This window comes from Pogona vitticeps, chromosome 12, assembly GCF_051106095.1.
Source record: "Pogona vitticeps strain Pit_001003342236 chromosome 12, PviZW2.1, whole genome shotgun sequence".
NCBI lineage: Eukaryota > Metazoa > Chordata > Lepidosauria > Squamata > Agamidae > Pogona > Pogona vitticeps.
The window spans coordinates 4,987,336-5,001,866 of record NC_135794.1 but is presented as its reverse complement, the minus strand read 5'-3'; the positions used below and the strand labels follow the sequence as shown (position 1 = coordinate 5,001,866).

General features: G+C 42.1%; 1 protein-coding gene across 3 annotated transcripts in view; it reads left to right on the top strand.

Moving 5' to 3' along the window:
- HMG20A (high mobility group 20A) overlaps positions 1–14,531 on the top strand; it is a 57,345-nt gene that overhangs the window by 31,305 nt on the left and 11,509 nt on the right. For all 3 annotated transcript variants that reach the window (XM_078380923.1, XM_020808661.3, XM_078380924.1), the window contains exons 3-9: positions 59–206; positions 1,276–1,488; positions 4,812–4,944; positions 6,229–6,260; positions 10,142–10,217; positions 12,037–12,252; positions 13,210–13,353. In XM_078380923.1, coding sequence (XP_078237049.1) covers positions 59–206; positions 1,276–1,488; positions 4,812–4,944; positions 6,229–6,260; positions 10,142–10,217; positions 12,037–12,252; positions 13,210–13,346 — 955 coding nt within the window. In that variant the 3' untranslated portion in view covers positions 13,347–13,353. The remainder of the gene's footprint in view (positions 1–58; positions 207–1,275; positions 1,489–4,811; positions 4,945–6,228; positions 6,261–10,141; positions 10,218–12,036; positions 12,253–13,209; positions 13,354–14,531) is intronic.

The following is a 14,531-nucleotide window of genomic DNA, read 5'->3' as shown; positions in this document are numbered from 1 at the left end:
TGCTTTGTCCTGACAATGAAGAGAGGATTGTACACAGATATTTTATTTTTCCAACCAGGTTAAATCACTCCGAAGGGCTGTGCAGTAGCAGTGTTTCCCAGTCTGCCAACAACCCAGATTTCACTGAGCAGTTGTTGCAAACCCAACGGCTGCGAAATGAATCATCTAATAAACCAGAACATAGTGAGCCAAGGCCTGAGGAAGAGGTGAGCAGTAACCAGAAAATGATGTTCTCCAACTGAATTGTGTACCCATTCATTTCTCTCCCCTCCCTCCCGCCCCCACTGTGTACACCTTTTTAAATGGAAAACTACCAAGTGGACTATTGATGGATTTTGACAGGCGTTCCTTCTGTTTCTGCTCTCAGTTAAGAGAGGACACCTGCAGTTACATACTGTTGGTGATGCCAATGCCTGATGCCGCTATGTCTCATCCCTTTAGGGCATGAGAGAGCTATAGATTTTAGTCAGAGAGAAAGGTCATCCTTTGGCATGACATGACAGAATTGCCTCGTGATTTGTTTTGCTTCTGCAGACACATTTGGCCCGAGCCTCTGTTGGAGGTTAGATTATAAGGCAGATGAGCTGATGTTCATCTGTGTTACAACTTAATTTCTTACAATGTACACTTTGCTCCATCTGACTTTTAAGATATCAAGTGTTGTCATGTCTGTCATCTAAAGACTTCAGTCCTCTTTCTAAAATCATATTAGGTCTCCCTTTCTGCTGGAAATTTTAGTAATACTAAGTTTGCCTTTCCTTAAAACCCATCCCCTGGTTTGTGAGTTTTATCACAGCTTGCATCATTTGAAGGCACTTTATCTGCTTCTTATCACACCATCCTCTTTTTTTAAATCTCTTTCCAGCATTTCATGAGATCTGAAAAACCTTCAAAATTAAACTAAATAAAATCTATTTTTTTTAAAAAATGGCATGATCTGTAGGGACATTACCTATCATTTCTGTGAAAAGTGGATTTTTGGCTGTATCAAGGAAAATCCATTCCATTCAGACTGAAGTTTCCTGTTCCAATTCAGTCCACCCCAAGCCACCTCAGGCCACTTTATGCAACCCTCTGTTGCATACAGAGGTGCTTGTCCAGACCAATATATTTTCGAATGCGCCCATCGCATTCTGACTACTGGGCTGAAACACAATTTGCTGTTAAGATTTACTAGGCAAGTGTCCCATGTAACTAAGAGAAGCATTCCAGATGCTAAAGGAGATGTCAAACAATAACTTGTTTTGAATTTTTCTCTTCTCTCCCCTTGTACAGCAAAGAAGTAAAAGAGGAGGCTGGTCCAAAGGGCGGAAGAGGAAAAAACCTTTAAGGGACAGCAATGCTCCTAAATCTCCTCTCACAGGTTATGTGCGATTTATGAATGAACGGAGGGAACAGCTTCGAGCCAAGAGACCTGAAGTTCCATTCCCGGAAATCACCAGGATGCTAGGAAATGAATGGAGCAAACTGCCTCCTGAGGAAAAACGGGTACCCTTGCATTGCCTTTCTCTCTATGGAATGTGGTGTATTGTCACCAGGATGTGACCTTGCTCTGTGATGACAAGAGCAGTAGGATAGAAGTTGGTCTCTTCCCATATTGAGTGTGGGGAAATGGCAAGGCAGATTGCCGCCAGAGGAGATTACTTCATCGGACGGATTTATCAGTACAGCTGGTGTCCTGAAAAAGATACGCCTGAAGGAATAAGATGCAGACTTAAAGTGGGGAGGCATCAGATGGTTTATCATTTATAAAGGCTGCTTATAGTGTGGAGAAAATGTGATGCTTTGGAGTTTTAGATGGCAATACTTGCTTCATTAGTCTATTTTTAATTAGAAGAAACATCCCAAAATGAAGTGGATAAGCGGGAACTGCCCACTTGATTGTTTGATTTCTTTATCTATTTCTTTATTTCTTTATTTCAGGTCCTACTCTAGCGCTTTGTCTCAGAAGCGTTCACAGTATTTGTTCTAACAGAGCAACTGGGTTCAGTTGAGTTTCTTGCCAGCCAAGTGTATCTGAGAGTATAATTGATATAATTCCATTCCCAATGGTCTCAACATCTGAGGAGATTAAATGATGTGGGAAATAAAACAGGCCAAATACAATAAAAATAATTTCTGAATTTGATTTTTTTTTAAAAAAATGATATACTGTGGCATGCCATAGATCACTGGTTCTTAACCTTTGTTACTCAGATGTTTTTGGACTGCAACTCTCAGAAGCCTTCACCATCAGCTGTGCTGGCTGGGGTTTCTGGGAGTTGCAGTTCAAAAACACCTAAGTAACAAAGGTTAAGAACCACTGCCATAGATGAACAGTTGAGAAAGCAAGTGGATTTGATTTAAATCAGGTTGATTAAATTTTTTTAAAAAATCTGATATTTTTGGTTTAAATCTTGATTTAAATCAATTTGATTTTTAAATGTCATTGATTTTTATCCACCCTTTCTGAAAGCCATGTGGAGGACCTACTGCAATGTGGAAAGAGGAATTTAGAATGCAGTTTTCATGTGTCCCTGGGTGGGTGCGCCTGAAGCATATTGAAATTAGTAGCACCAGAATAGGATAATTATGCATTTGAAGTGCATTGATAGAAACAGAATGTGCCTGAAGACATAAAAGAAAAGGATGGAGCATAATTGAGTGATGAAGTGCCAGCAATGTGCTATTCACTGGGTTGACACGAGAGGAGACCTATTTGACCTAGCCTGTCTTGACATTTTGATGCATTCTGAATCAGCTTCGTTGGATGATTCTCGGTTAGAGAGGAAGATAAACACAATGTCCGCTTTTTTCACACCACAAACAATTTTGTACAGTTCTCCCCCACCCTCTTGTTAACATTTTATTTGAAATGAAACAGTTTCAGATATAATCTTTTCAGACAAGATATTTGTTCAGCTTCCTAATTGTTTTTTTTTTTGGTGGCATTTTGAACATCTTTTCCATTCCAATTTATCTTTGAGATGAAATGATCAGAATTATGCACAGTATTCCAACTGCAGTCACACTAGATTTGCATAAGTAGAATCTTGAGAGCTTTGTTTTCTGTCGCTGTCTCAAATGATCCTCTATTGGTCTCTTCCACAAGTACAATGAGTGAATGTTTTCATCCAAATTTTATCTCGAGAGCCTTTCCTGTGGATTGACCACAAGCCCAGGTTGCTCGAATGTATTTATGAACTTCTTTTGCTTTTGTTTACCTCATTTTATACTAAAATGGAATCATATTTGCCCTTTGGGTGCCTGCTTGGCCAGTCTGGAGAGATCCAGAACCATACCCAAGTGAAGTAACTCTGTGTATTTGCATTATGATATTGGCAGATATTTTCTGTCCATGAATACATTAAAACCTGTGTCGTTTATGCAGAGAGACTACTGTAGATTACTTTGTTCTCCCACCAGTCTGGATTAGGCCAAAACCAATGGTGTACCTCTTATTTGAGCTACCAGAATTTTTTGTGCAGGACCTTGATTAGAAAAAGAGAGTCACTTCAACTCTGCATTCAGAGTTACCTACAAGAATAAATTTCATCACCCCCTTGTTACATTCTCCACCATTTTCTAAGGAAGGATATAATCTTAGGATAAGATGAGAAGCCTGAAGCAAATGAAGGGAGAATGTAGGAGCAAGGAAAAGAAGCTTTTCATGTGAAAGGGTACCATCACTTCCATCCTCGCTGATGTCTACTATTTAAGTTCTTCTCGTGTTGACAACTGCCTTTGAAGTCTTCTGCAACCAGGCCCTCTGTTCATTAAGCAAATGTGTCAGAATGCTAGAGGCAAGGTTTGATATGATTTCCTTAGAAGTGTATTCAAGCACCTCACTGTTGTGAAGACTAAAGTTCTCATCTTGATTCATCCCATATAGAGGCAAGGAGATGTGATTTATGTCCTATTAAATGTGAGATAAAATTTCTTAGTGTTTTCCATTCTTGTTGGAGTTGTTACGTGCCATCAAGTTGCCTCTGCCTTATGGCTACCTTGCGATTGAGTGACCTGCAAAAATGTTTTGTCATTAACTACTTCTCAGCTCTTGTAAACTCATGGCTGTGGTTTCATTTATGGAGGGAGTCAACAATCCATTTCATATTGGGTCTTCCTCTTTTTCTGCTGCCTTTAACTTTTCCTAGCATTATTGTCTTTTTGATTCATAGCACAAAGGTACAAGGCAAATGACAGTCCTTCAGATTCCATAATAAAACCAGGGGCATGTTAATAAATAAAATACTGTGTACTCAATTTAGTCTCTCCTGTCAAGTAAATCTCAGTTTAGATAGAATCTTAAAATCACAGAATAACTGAATTGGAAGGGGCCAATAAGGCCATTGAGTCCAACCTACTGCTAAATTCAGGATCCAAATCTAAGCCGATCTGATTGATGGTTGTCCAATTTTCTCTTGAAGGCCTCCAGTGTTGGAGCACTAACCACCTCCCGAGTCATTGGTTCCATTGTCATACTGCTCTAACAGTTAAGAAGTTTTTCCTGATAGACTAGAACTTTTATTTGTTTTAAATAAAAGGCTGGACCGGACCTGTATTCCACAGTTGAGAGTTTCATAGCTGAGGAACAACCTCTGAGATGCCTTTATGTGTGTCCTTGATTTTACTGTGGAAAAGGGTAGAGATGAGGAACCTTTAGCTGACCTTTAAAGTTGAAACCATGGGATGTAAAGAGGAATCTCTATATTCCGTTCCTTTTCACTTTTCCTGACTGTCCATATAGCCAAGGACTGTGGAAAAAGTTCATCTGCCTGATTTAATTGCTTTCTGTTCTGAGGGGAGAAGTATGATCTGTTCTCTTGTTTCAGCGATACCTTGATGAAGCAGACAGAGACAAGGAGCGTTACATGAGGGAGTTGGAGCAGTACCAGAAGACGGAGGCGTACAAGGTCTTTAGCAGGAAAGCACAGGACAGACAAAAGGGCAAATCTCACCGACAAGGTATTAATGTACAATAACTACCCTGTTTCCCTGAAAATAAGACCTAACGTGAAAATAAGCGCTAGTATAATTGCTCGTAATATAAGCCTTACCCCCAAAATAAGCCCCTGTTAAGTGAACCTGAAGATGACATGACCATAAAATAAAACATCCCTTGAAACTAAGCCCTAATGTGTTTTTTGGAGCAAAAATTAATATAAGACCCTGTCTTATTTTCGAGGAAATACAGTATCAGAACCTTTGACTAATTCACTTTATGCTCCGTTTTACGTGCATGGAGTAATGACTTTCACCAAACACCTAACTTACTTTTCTTTTCTGCTTGAAACGTGGTGCGTCTTCAGTGTTGCATACTCCTATTTGTTAATAGCCTTTTAAAGGAGATGTTCAGAGAGCCAAGTTACCAAAAATCACTCCAACCATTTTCTCTTCCTCCCCCTGTTTTTCTGCCTTTTTTTCTTCTCACTTAATGAGCAGTAAGTGTACATGGGTAAACCTATAATCCTCCAAGTGTCATGCACTTCCTTTTAAAATGTGGGCCCTGGCCTATGGCTAGTGTAGGATAAATGCTGGTCTTCATTTCTGGAAGAGTAGACGGCTCCAACCCCACAGAAACCCACTGTATCCTCTCAGTGCCTGTTAAGTGTAGAAGCATACATAGCACAGGGTTGTTCCTACAGTCTCATGCTGTTCAAGCTGCAAGAGAGTTGAGAGGAAAGCTATTTACCTCCAAAAGTACCTGTCTGTCTTCCCCTTTCTTGGCTTGTCGTATGAGATATGCTGATGTGGAGAGGATTGGTAGATACGCTACACATGGATTGGGTGGAATGCCTGCTTTCTGATGAAATAAACAGGTTTAATTTTCAGTAAGGTTCCCTTGGTTTAGGAAGCAGGGTTCGCATTCCTTCAGTGTGGTCCTTTGTTTTCTTCCCCATGGAGACCTCTCACACCTGCAAGGAGAGAAAACCTCTTGACGTAGTGATAGGAGCAAAATGCAGTATTATCCTCATTCCTGATGCAGCAGGCACAGTATCCCTTAAGAGAAACACAGTGTGGATCCGTATGCAGTCTGTATGGAACCTATAGGCTGTCTCCTTTCTTTCTTTTTTGGAGCGTCATGGAGGCCACATTGTTCATTCATTAAACAGCTAGAATTCCATTGTAGTAATATTGAATTGCTGTCCTTGCATGCATTCACGATGCAACAAGAAAAGGGCTTGTGAAATCTATCTCGGGCTGCATTGCAAATGTTGTTCATTTTGTTTCCCACATTGTTTGTTTCAGAGGGAGCACGACAGGCCGCCCATGACCATGAGGTAAATACTCTCCTCTGCTACTCCCTAGGTTGGCTTTCTTTATTAACTGTTCAGGGGCTGTGGACACTTTAAAGAGATATGGGGTGACCACATAAGCCAGCCAGTGGTGAGATTGTGTTAAAATACTGTCTGTTGGTATGTCACATACACATTCAAGCTTTGCGATCTATTCCCCCCATCTCATCAGTACCCCTGCTGAATCTGTATGTTAAGCTTATATAATGCCATGTGTTGTATAACATGCACAGTGTGCGGATTGTGTGGTGCTTACTAAGTATCGGAAGGCAGAGATGGAAAGAGTATTCACTAAATCCCTCAGCCGAGTGCTTTAAAAAGCTGTAAAGCACATGAAAAGGTGATAAAATAATCAGACTGGAGTTGCACAAAACTAGAGAAAGTAATGAAAATATAGAATAGTTTTGGGTAAAGAAAAATAACCATCTTGGTCATCCCACCCACCCCCTTTTAAAAATATTTCAACTGATAATTTCATCTTTTGTATAATTTCTGGAGGCTCAAAACAAGGGCCTGTTCTAAATAATCAGAATTCTTTTTTCCACGTGGGAACTCGGTACCTGTGCCCCTCTGTCTTTCTATCGATCTGTCTTTCTTTTTAAGGACAGTGAAAGAAGCAGTCCGTTTTGTGTTCTTCTTCCAGTTTATGATAAATGACACAGTGACACTAAGCCTGAACAAATTAGTCCTTTGCAATGAAGTGGTAATCAAATCCGTATGATTTTAATCCCACGAGTGAGCCTCGGAGTGGTTTAAGTACCTAGGAGCTCTCGAGAGGCTCCTTTAACATGCTGGGGTAATGTACTCGATAATGGCAGAGTGCTGATGGTTTTCATTACTTTTCTTCCATTAAGTAGAATCTCTCTGCCTTTTAGAGACTTAATTGCTGAACTGTTTGGCGTTACGGAGGTGGGGCTGGAAGAATTTCTCCCCTGGGGAGCAACCGTCATACCCGTAGTGTCTTCCCCCACCTTGCCACAAAACCCACTGTCTGAAGGAGTCATTTTTTCTCTCTGTGTGTGCTCATTCCTGAGGTTTACAACCGATTTTCATAGGGATCTATTTAGAGCAGCATAAATTATATTGCTACCTCAGGCAAACATGCATTTGGTTGCACCTTCTCAATATCTTGTGCGTAGTGCTCATCCCATTTTATTATGTATTCTTTTTATTAGGAAACTCTTCATTAGATAGTTATTTCTGTAGAGACAAATTGGCTAGTGATGTACTGTTGGTTTGCTTAGATATTTGCTTGCACTTTTTTAAAACATCAGGCTTCGAGCCAACTATAGATACAAAAAAAAAGCAGTACACGAAAATGACTGCAGTTCTGTGGATGTTCCCCAAGGTATTTCCTCCTCAGATCCATACAGTGAACACAGAAGGAAATATTTGGGAGAAGATGTGGTGGGTGCCCCTGACTTTGTAGGATGTTGGTGCCCCACCCGCACACCTGTCGAAGGGTTTTCAGGGTAGCTCCTTGGATAGGAAGCTTTGTACTGAGTTCAAATGATTGGGTGGTCTGGCCTAAGCCATTGTTTCTCACCTGGTGTCCTGCATTTTAGTTCCCCAGACCTTTGCTTGTTGGGCCTGTAAAGGTAAAAAAAGGTAAAGGTTCCCCTTGACATTTTTAGTCCAGTCGTGTCCGACTCTAGGGGACGCTGCTCATCCCGTTTTCCAGCCGTAGAGCTAGCACTTGTCCGAAGACAGTTTCCATTGCCACGTGGCCAGCGTGACTAGGGAACGCCATTTTACCTTCCCACCGAGGTGGTACCTATTTATCTACTCGCATGTACATGCTTTCGAACCTCTTAGGTTGGCGAGGAGCTGGGACAAAGCAACGGGAACTCACTCCATTGCGTGGATTCGATCTTACGACTGCTGGTCTTCTGACCCTGCAGCACAGGCTTCTGCGGTTTAGCCCGCAGCGCCACCACGTCCCTTTGCTGGGCCCGTAGGCTGGGTTTTCTGGAGCTGAAGCCAAACACATTTTGAGGCTGAAGACTAAAACACTTGAAGGCGGTGGGGGGGGGCAAAGGTTGAGAGCCCTTGATCTCAGCGGTCCATGGCTCTGCAAAGACTTGGGCAAAAGTGTTTTCCAAGCTTGCTGCCTGGAGATACTGAGTTTGATCTTAGAACCTCCTCCAGGCAGTGCAAGAGCTCTGTCTCTGAGCTAAGGCTCATCCCCTAAAGCAGCTAGTTGTGCTGCCTGTTGGACCTTGCCAGCTCCAGATATGTTCTCACAAGATAAGGATCCTGAGTAAAACTAGTATACGAGCATTTAAAACATCTTTAAAGGGGCACAGTGGCCATGGACAAACTCATCCCCCCCCCCAATATCTTGCTTCTCATAGAAATGTCTAGGTTTGACAGATGGTGAGATATAGGAAGCAGTTCTGACATCCTGCTACTTCCTCTAGAATCCAGTCCTCCTTTTCTTCTCTGTCTTGTACACTGCTTCACAACTGAGGATGTCCAGCAACCTTTACACTTGGTTAGGAACTTCGGGGTGTGTTTTTTTTTAATGGGAAAAGGCTGCCGCGGCCTCTGAGTTTGCTCAGGCAAAGCCGCGAAGGGTTTTCTGCGCTTCCAAAGCGCTGTTGTCTATCTTGGCCACCTGCCAAACGGCTCTCCATTCATCTCCACTGAGCCCCTTTTATGAGGCCTGCCCCAAGATGAAGCACTGAGCTTTAACAGCCAGAATGCCATTGTAGGCTCTTAACCACTTAGCTTTCTTGCTTGGCCCGAAATCATGTTTGACACTTCGTTTAAAGCCTCAGGTGTTTACATACAAAAGCCCACAGCCTTGGTGAAGGCTAGCGAGAGGCATTCTTTCGTAGGATACATTTCTCGGTGCCTGCTGGCAGCCGAAACGTTCAAGCTATCTGCAAATCTTCCTTCTTGCTGTACAATTCCATTATTATGTTGCCGTTTCAATTGCAGTTGTTACAGCCGAGCAGACAAAAAGGGACATTGTCTTTTTCACAGCTACAAGGGCATGCTGTTAAAAAAGAAAAAAAAAGCAAGATTCCCCTTTATCATTCTGGACTTCTAGAAGTCACAGTGATACTCGTTTAAAAGTGTCTTTTTCTCAGTTATTCTGCATCGTGTATGGCATGTCTCTCTCTCTTTCCCAGAAATCATTTTAATAAAGAGGCTGTGTTCAACTGACTTGATTAGAAAAATGGAAAAGTTCCAAAAGTAGGCCAAAAATAAATAAATAAAAATGCAAGTGAAGTACCCCTATTTTTCCTAAGGCCAGCTAACGGGGGGGGGGGCGGTTTGCCTCTCTTGCAAGATGGTTTTCCTTGTTTTAGAGTGTCCTTTCTCCCTCTCTGCTGCAATAAATTCTGCTAGATGGAATTTGAGGGAAGTGCCACAGTGGAACTGGTCTTTCAACAGAGCTGATGGGATGGCCCTTCTTCCCATCGTAGAAGGCTTTATGTTCTGCTTTCTCCTTGCAATGCTAGTCTGATTTCACCAGGAGAGAAAACTTTTAAGGAACCGTGTGTTTTATGTTCCTTAAAACAGCAACATAAATTAGAATTGGCTTAAAAAAAAAAAAAACTTAAGATCATCTTATCCCATCCTGTCCTGACATTGTCCTGTGGTTTGTTAAGGGAGAGATGCTTGGTGAAATTCTCATAGTCACTTTTCCCAACTTGTCTGGAACAGCGAGTGGCTTTCCAGTTGCCGTTGAACTGCAGTGCCCATCCGCCCTAGTTTGCAGAGGAAGTGGTGAGGGATGAGGGTGCTTGTGATTCAGCATCTCAAGGGCCACAGCTACTCATACTTGGTCCTGAGCATATCTGCATGTTTCATGATGCGAGGGGTTGAGACATAATTTTGCTGTTGTCTGTATGCAGAAGGAACCTGATACGAAGGAGAGGTCTGTTTTCGATATTCCAATTTTCACAGAGGAGTTCCTGAACCACAGTAAAGGTGAGCAGAATACAAGCCCTGCTTCTCTCTGCCTCCCGCTGCCTTCACCTGCATACATATCCTGCTAATAGGCAAGAGTCAAGCAGACATTGTTTTTATACATTGCTGTATGTGCTTTTAGTAGGAGATTACTATGTGGCTGAAAGAGAATGGTAGCAAATAATGATTAAAAGCATATAAATAAAGGCTGAGACTGGTTAGTGACCCTACAGTTGCAAGACTGGAAAAATGGTTTGTTTGCAAAGCATCTGCTTTTAGATTCTCTGCTCCAAATCTGCTCTGATTCCGTGCTGCAGTAATCCACAAGGCAAAAGGCCGTCATCACCGCCTCCATTTGTGTGCCAGGATTCCTCTTGACCCAATCAGCTAGAGTCTGTGAAACTGCTGTTTTGCACAACAGAATTTTAAGAGAGAGGAAGGTGCTGCCAGTTCCTTGCACCCCCTTGGAAGCCCTGCACCATCCTTGCTGCAAGCTAAAATCTGCAGAAAGAGAATTTTGCCTAGGATGCTGCAGTAAGCAAACACGCTGTAAAAGCAGTGTCTTAAGATGGCTCTTTGTAAGGCCACCAGAGTCAAGTACAGTGGTGTCTCGCTTGACATTAATTCATTCCAGCGAAATCACTGTAGAGCGACAACGTCGTCAAACGAAATTAAAAAACCCATTGAAACGCATTGAAAACCGTTCAATGCGTTCCAATGGGCTGAATACCTGCTGAATACCTGCTCGTCCAGCAAAGATCCTCCATACGGCAGCCATTTTCGGTGCCTGTATAGCGGGGAATCCATCCTAGAAAAAAGCGGGGGGCCATTTTGAAAGCTGGCGGCCATTTTGAAACCCGATGATCAGCTATTTGCTGATCGTTGTAAAGCGAAAAATTGGTTCCCAAAACGGAACCGATCAACGTGAAGCAAAAAGACCCAATCTAAACATCGTTTTGTGATCGCAAAAACTTCAACGTTAAGTGGATGCATCATTAAACAGGGTAATCGTCCAGCGGGGCACGACTGTAATAAAAGTTCAAGAATATGGTGGTGTTTCAAATGATACAAACTTTGGGCAATAATGAAATCCAGACATAAATGCAAAATAAAAAAAAAGATGGCAAAAGACAATTAAGTTTATCCAGGATCTTTATTGGAAGTGGTCTGTACAATAATAGCGCATTTATCTTTTGAACAGTCACCGTTGATTTGTTTTAACCTCAAATACGCTCAATGCCATGATATCCCTCCTCCCTATGGCTGAGCTTAAATGTAATCCTTATACAATTTATCTTCTTGTATTTCCTTCCTGTTTTAGAAGGAAGGATGAATATTCCTGAGACCTCTTCAAAATCAGTCTTTTGCTATCACACTGTATTAGGGATGTGGACATTTCAATATGTCTTTCCCCAAGCAGGCAAAGATCTTTTTCTTCAGGCAGGGTTTTCCTCAGTCACTGACTGTCTAGGAGAGGTTTTAAAACAAGGTGGTTTATATTTTGTTGCTTCTAAATCTGTTTTTAGTCATGCTTTTTACCGAACATTTTAAATGAAACGTTGTTAATTTTTTAAAAATTTGAATAGTTTACTGTTTTTCACTGTTAGTATTTTGTTTTTAATGATGTATACTATTAAAGGAAAAAGTTAAAGTTAAAAAATATTTTAAATTTAAAAAATTGAAATGAATCTTTGAAAATAGTAGTTTTATTACTTTGTATCTGTTGATTTGCTTTGGGTTGTTTTGGTGCACTTTGGTGGAGACCCAAGTAGCTGCTAAACACAAGGAAGAAAATCCCGAGTGATCCCTGTCTTTCCTTTATCTCGTGACTTGTTGACAGCGCGGGAAGCAGAACTCCGTCAGTTGCGCAAGTCCAACATGGAATTTGAGGAGAGGAATGCTGCCTTGCAGAAACACGTGGAGAGCATGCGCACAGCCGTGGAGAAGTTGGAGGTCGATGTGATCCAGGAGCGCAGTCGGAATACAGTCCTTCAGCAGCACCTGGAGACCTTACGGCAGGCGCTGACCAGTAGCTTTGCTGGCGTCCCCTTGCCAGGTGAAAAGCTCGTGCAATATGGACTCTCAATTCCCTTCCTCAATCCTAATGGCTGATCTTTGTGCGTATGCTCGGGACCTGGTGGTCCTTGATCCGTTTTAATGAGTGGGTACTGCGAGTTGGGTGTTGGAATCTTTTTCAGTGTCAAGTGTCAGGATCTGTTATTGGGAGAATCTTTGAGATAAAGCAAAAACAAAAGCCAAATGTGCTTATATACTGCCCCATAGTGCTTATAGCACTCCTTGGGAGGTTTACGGTTTTTAAATATGCAGGCTACACATGGCTCCCCCTTCTGCCTGTGAGCTGAGTACTCATTTTACCAACCTCAGAAGGAACATGGAGTCGACCTTGAGCTGGCTCCCTGAATCTGCTTGGACCGAAGCAGGTCGTGAGCAGAGTTTTCCCTGCAGTACTGCACTTTAACCACCGAATCACGAGGCTCTTTGAATATCACGGTAGCTTGTTCCCAAAAGCGGCACATGTGTTTTCTTTCATATAGATCTTTTCACTATGCCAGCTGAATGGCAGTGTCTGTTGGTTTTGAAATCCTGTTAACAGGCATATGATATGGTAAAACGATGTGATCCTCCTGTTTTATCACCCTGTTGCTGAGCATCAGCATGCATGATCTCCTTTAGTTTTGAGTGACTTACACCGATCATTTTTCAGCTGCAGGCTTATAGTCCTATTCAGACCTTCAGGGCCGGGTTAATCTAAAGAAGTGAGGAGAGGGATCAGGCCCACCTAGAGAGTGATCACTAGCAGAAAAATAGGATGTTTACATCATAGGGAGAGGCTACTTGGGAAGAAGACACTATCTTTTTTTTGGATAGTTGCTTTCTATGAAGAGAAACAAACAGCCTTCTCCTTTTCCTCATGCATTTGTGTATGAGTACCTTTTAAACCTCTTAACTCAGTTTGCTTTATCCTCTTCCCTTTGACTTGTGTGTCTGATAGGAAGTGGAGAGATGCCCACAGTGGACACTATTGATTCATACATGAATCGGCTGCACAACATTATCCTGGCAAATCCGCAGGAGAATGAGAATCTTATAGCCACTGTACGCGAAGTTGTAAACCACCTTGAACGCTAGCAGCCTGGTGAGTTTCCGCCTTACCAAAATGTCAGGGATATATTCACTAGGGCTGCATTGAAATGTGGGTAACATTTGAAATGCCAACCTTGCGAAGTCAATTTCTGGGCTTGGATTTTGATGTCGGGTTCTTGTATCTTGGTGAACTCAAAAATTACTCATATTTTAGTTTATATAGCATAAACAGCACACACACTGTATATGTAAAGTATCCCCCACCCCCGTTTCAGCATCATGTCCTTTTCATGGTTAGACTTGTATGTGCTGGGACATTTTTGATAGGGTTAGTGATCTTCCTACATTTTTGTCAATACTGTTTTTCCCCGTTCCTGTTATGTCAAAGAGAACTAGTAATGTTGTACCCTTAAAAGCAGTTCGAGTTTTTTTGTTCTAAATCTGTGAGGCTAAGCTCCCAAGCCTGTGTATTCTGAATTGCATGTATAAAATGAAACAGTTGCTTTAATTCAATATATTCAGAGCTGAGGTCCATCTGTGCTATACAAAGCCGGAAGTCCTCAACCTTTCCGGTCCTGACCTTCCTTGATAATTGCGCAGTGCAGTTAATTGCGGGCTCCCCGTTACAGCCTAAGTGAAAAGCCCATTGCCTTTCCAGCAAGCAGCCAGATGGAACAGGCGACAGTTCTAAGTCAATTGTGCTCCCTGCCGGATAACGCATTGGCTCTTCAGCCGCTATTTTATGCAGGGGAACAGCTTGTGGACGCAAGTCTGGGATTTTTCCACAGCTCATCAGCCTTCTCATTTTTAACAGAGCATTTTCCGTTAGCATGCCTGCAAGCTGGAAAGGGGAGACTTAGGGAATTTGCGGGTGGGACAGCATTCTGTCTGCAGCAGAATGTGGGAAAGAGTTTTCCCTTTAGGCAGGTGTTGGAAGGACACCTCGAGCCACATGCCAGATGTTCTCATTCCAGCACACCTTGCCAGTAAAACCCCTGCTTGAAACTTGCAAATGTCAAGATAGTTCACTGTGTGCATTGTTGGGAGAAACCATGGAAAAGGCTGGTGACCCCAAAATGGAAATCTGTTTTGCTTCTGGAAAAACTGGATTCAAATTTGAATCGCTTGAAGCAACGGCAACACACACACACACACACACACAAACCCAGCCTGCACCCTTCTATTCCTTCCACACTGTTTTTAGTTAAGAAGGCATGTTCTCACTCCTTC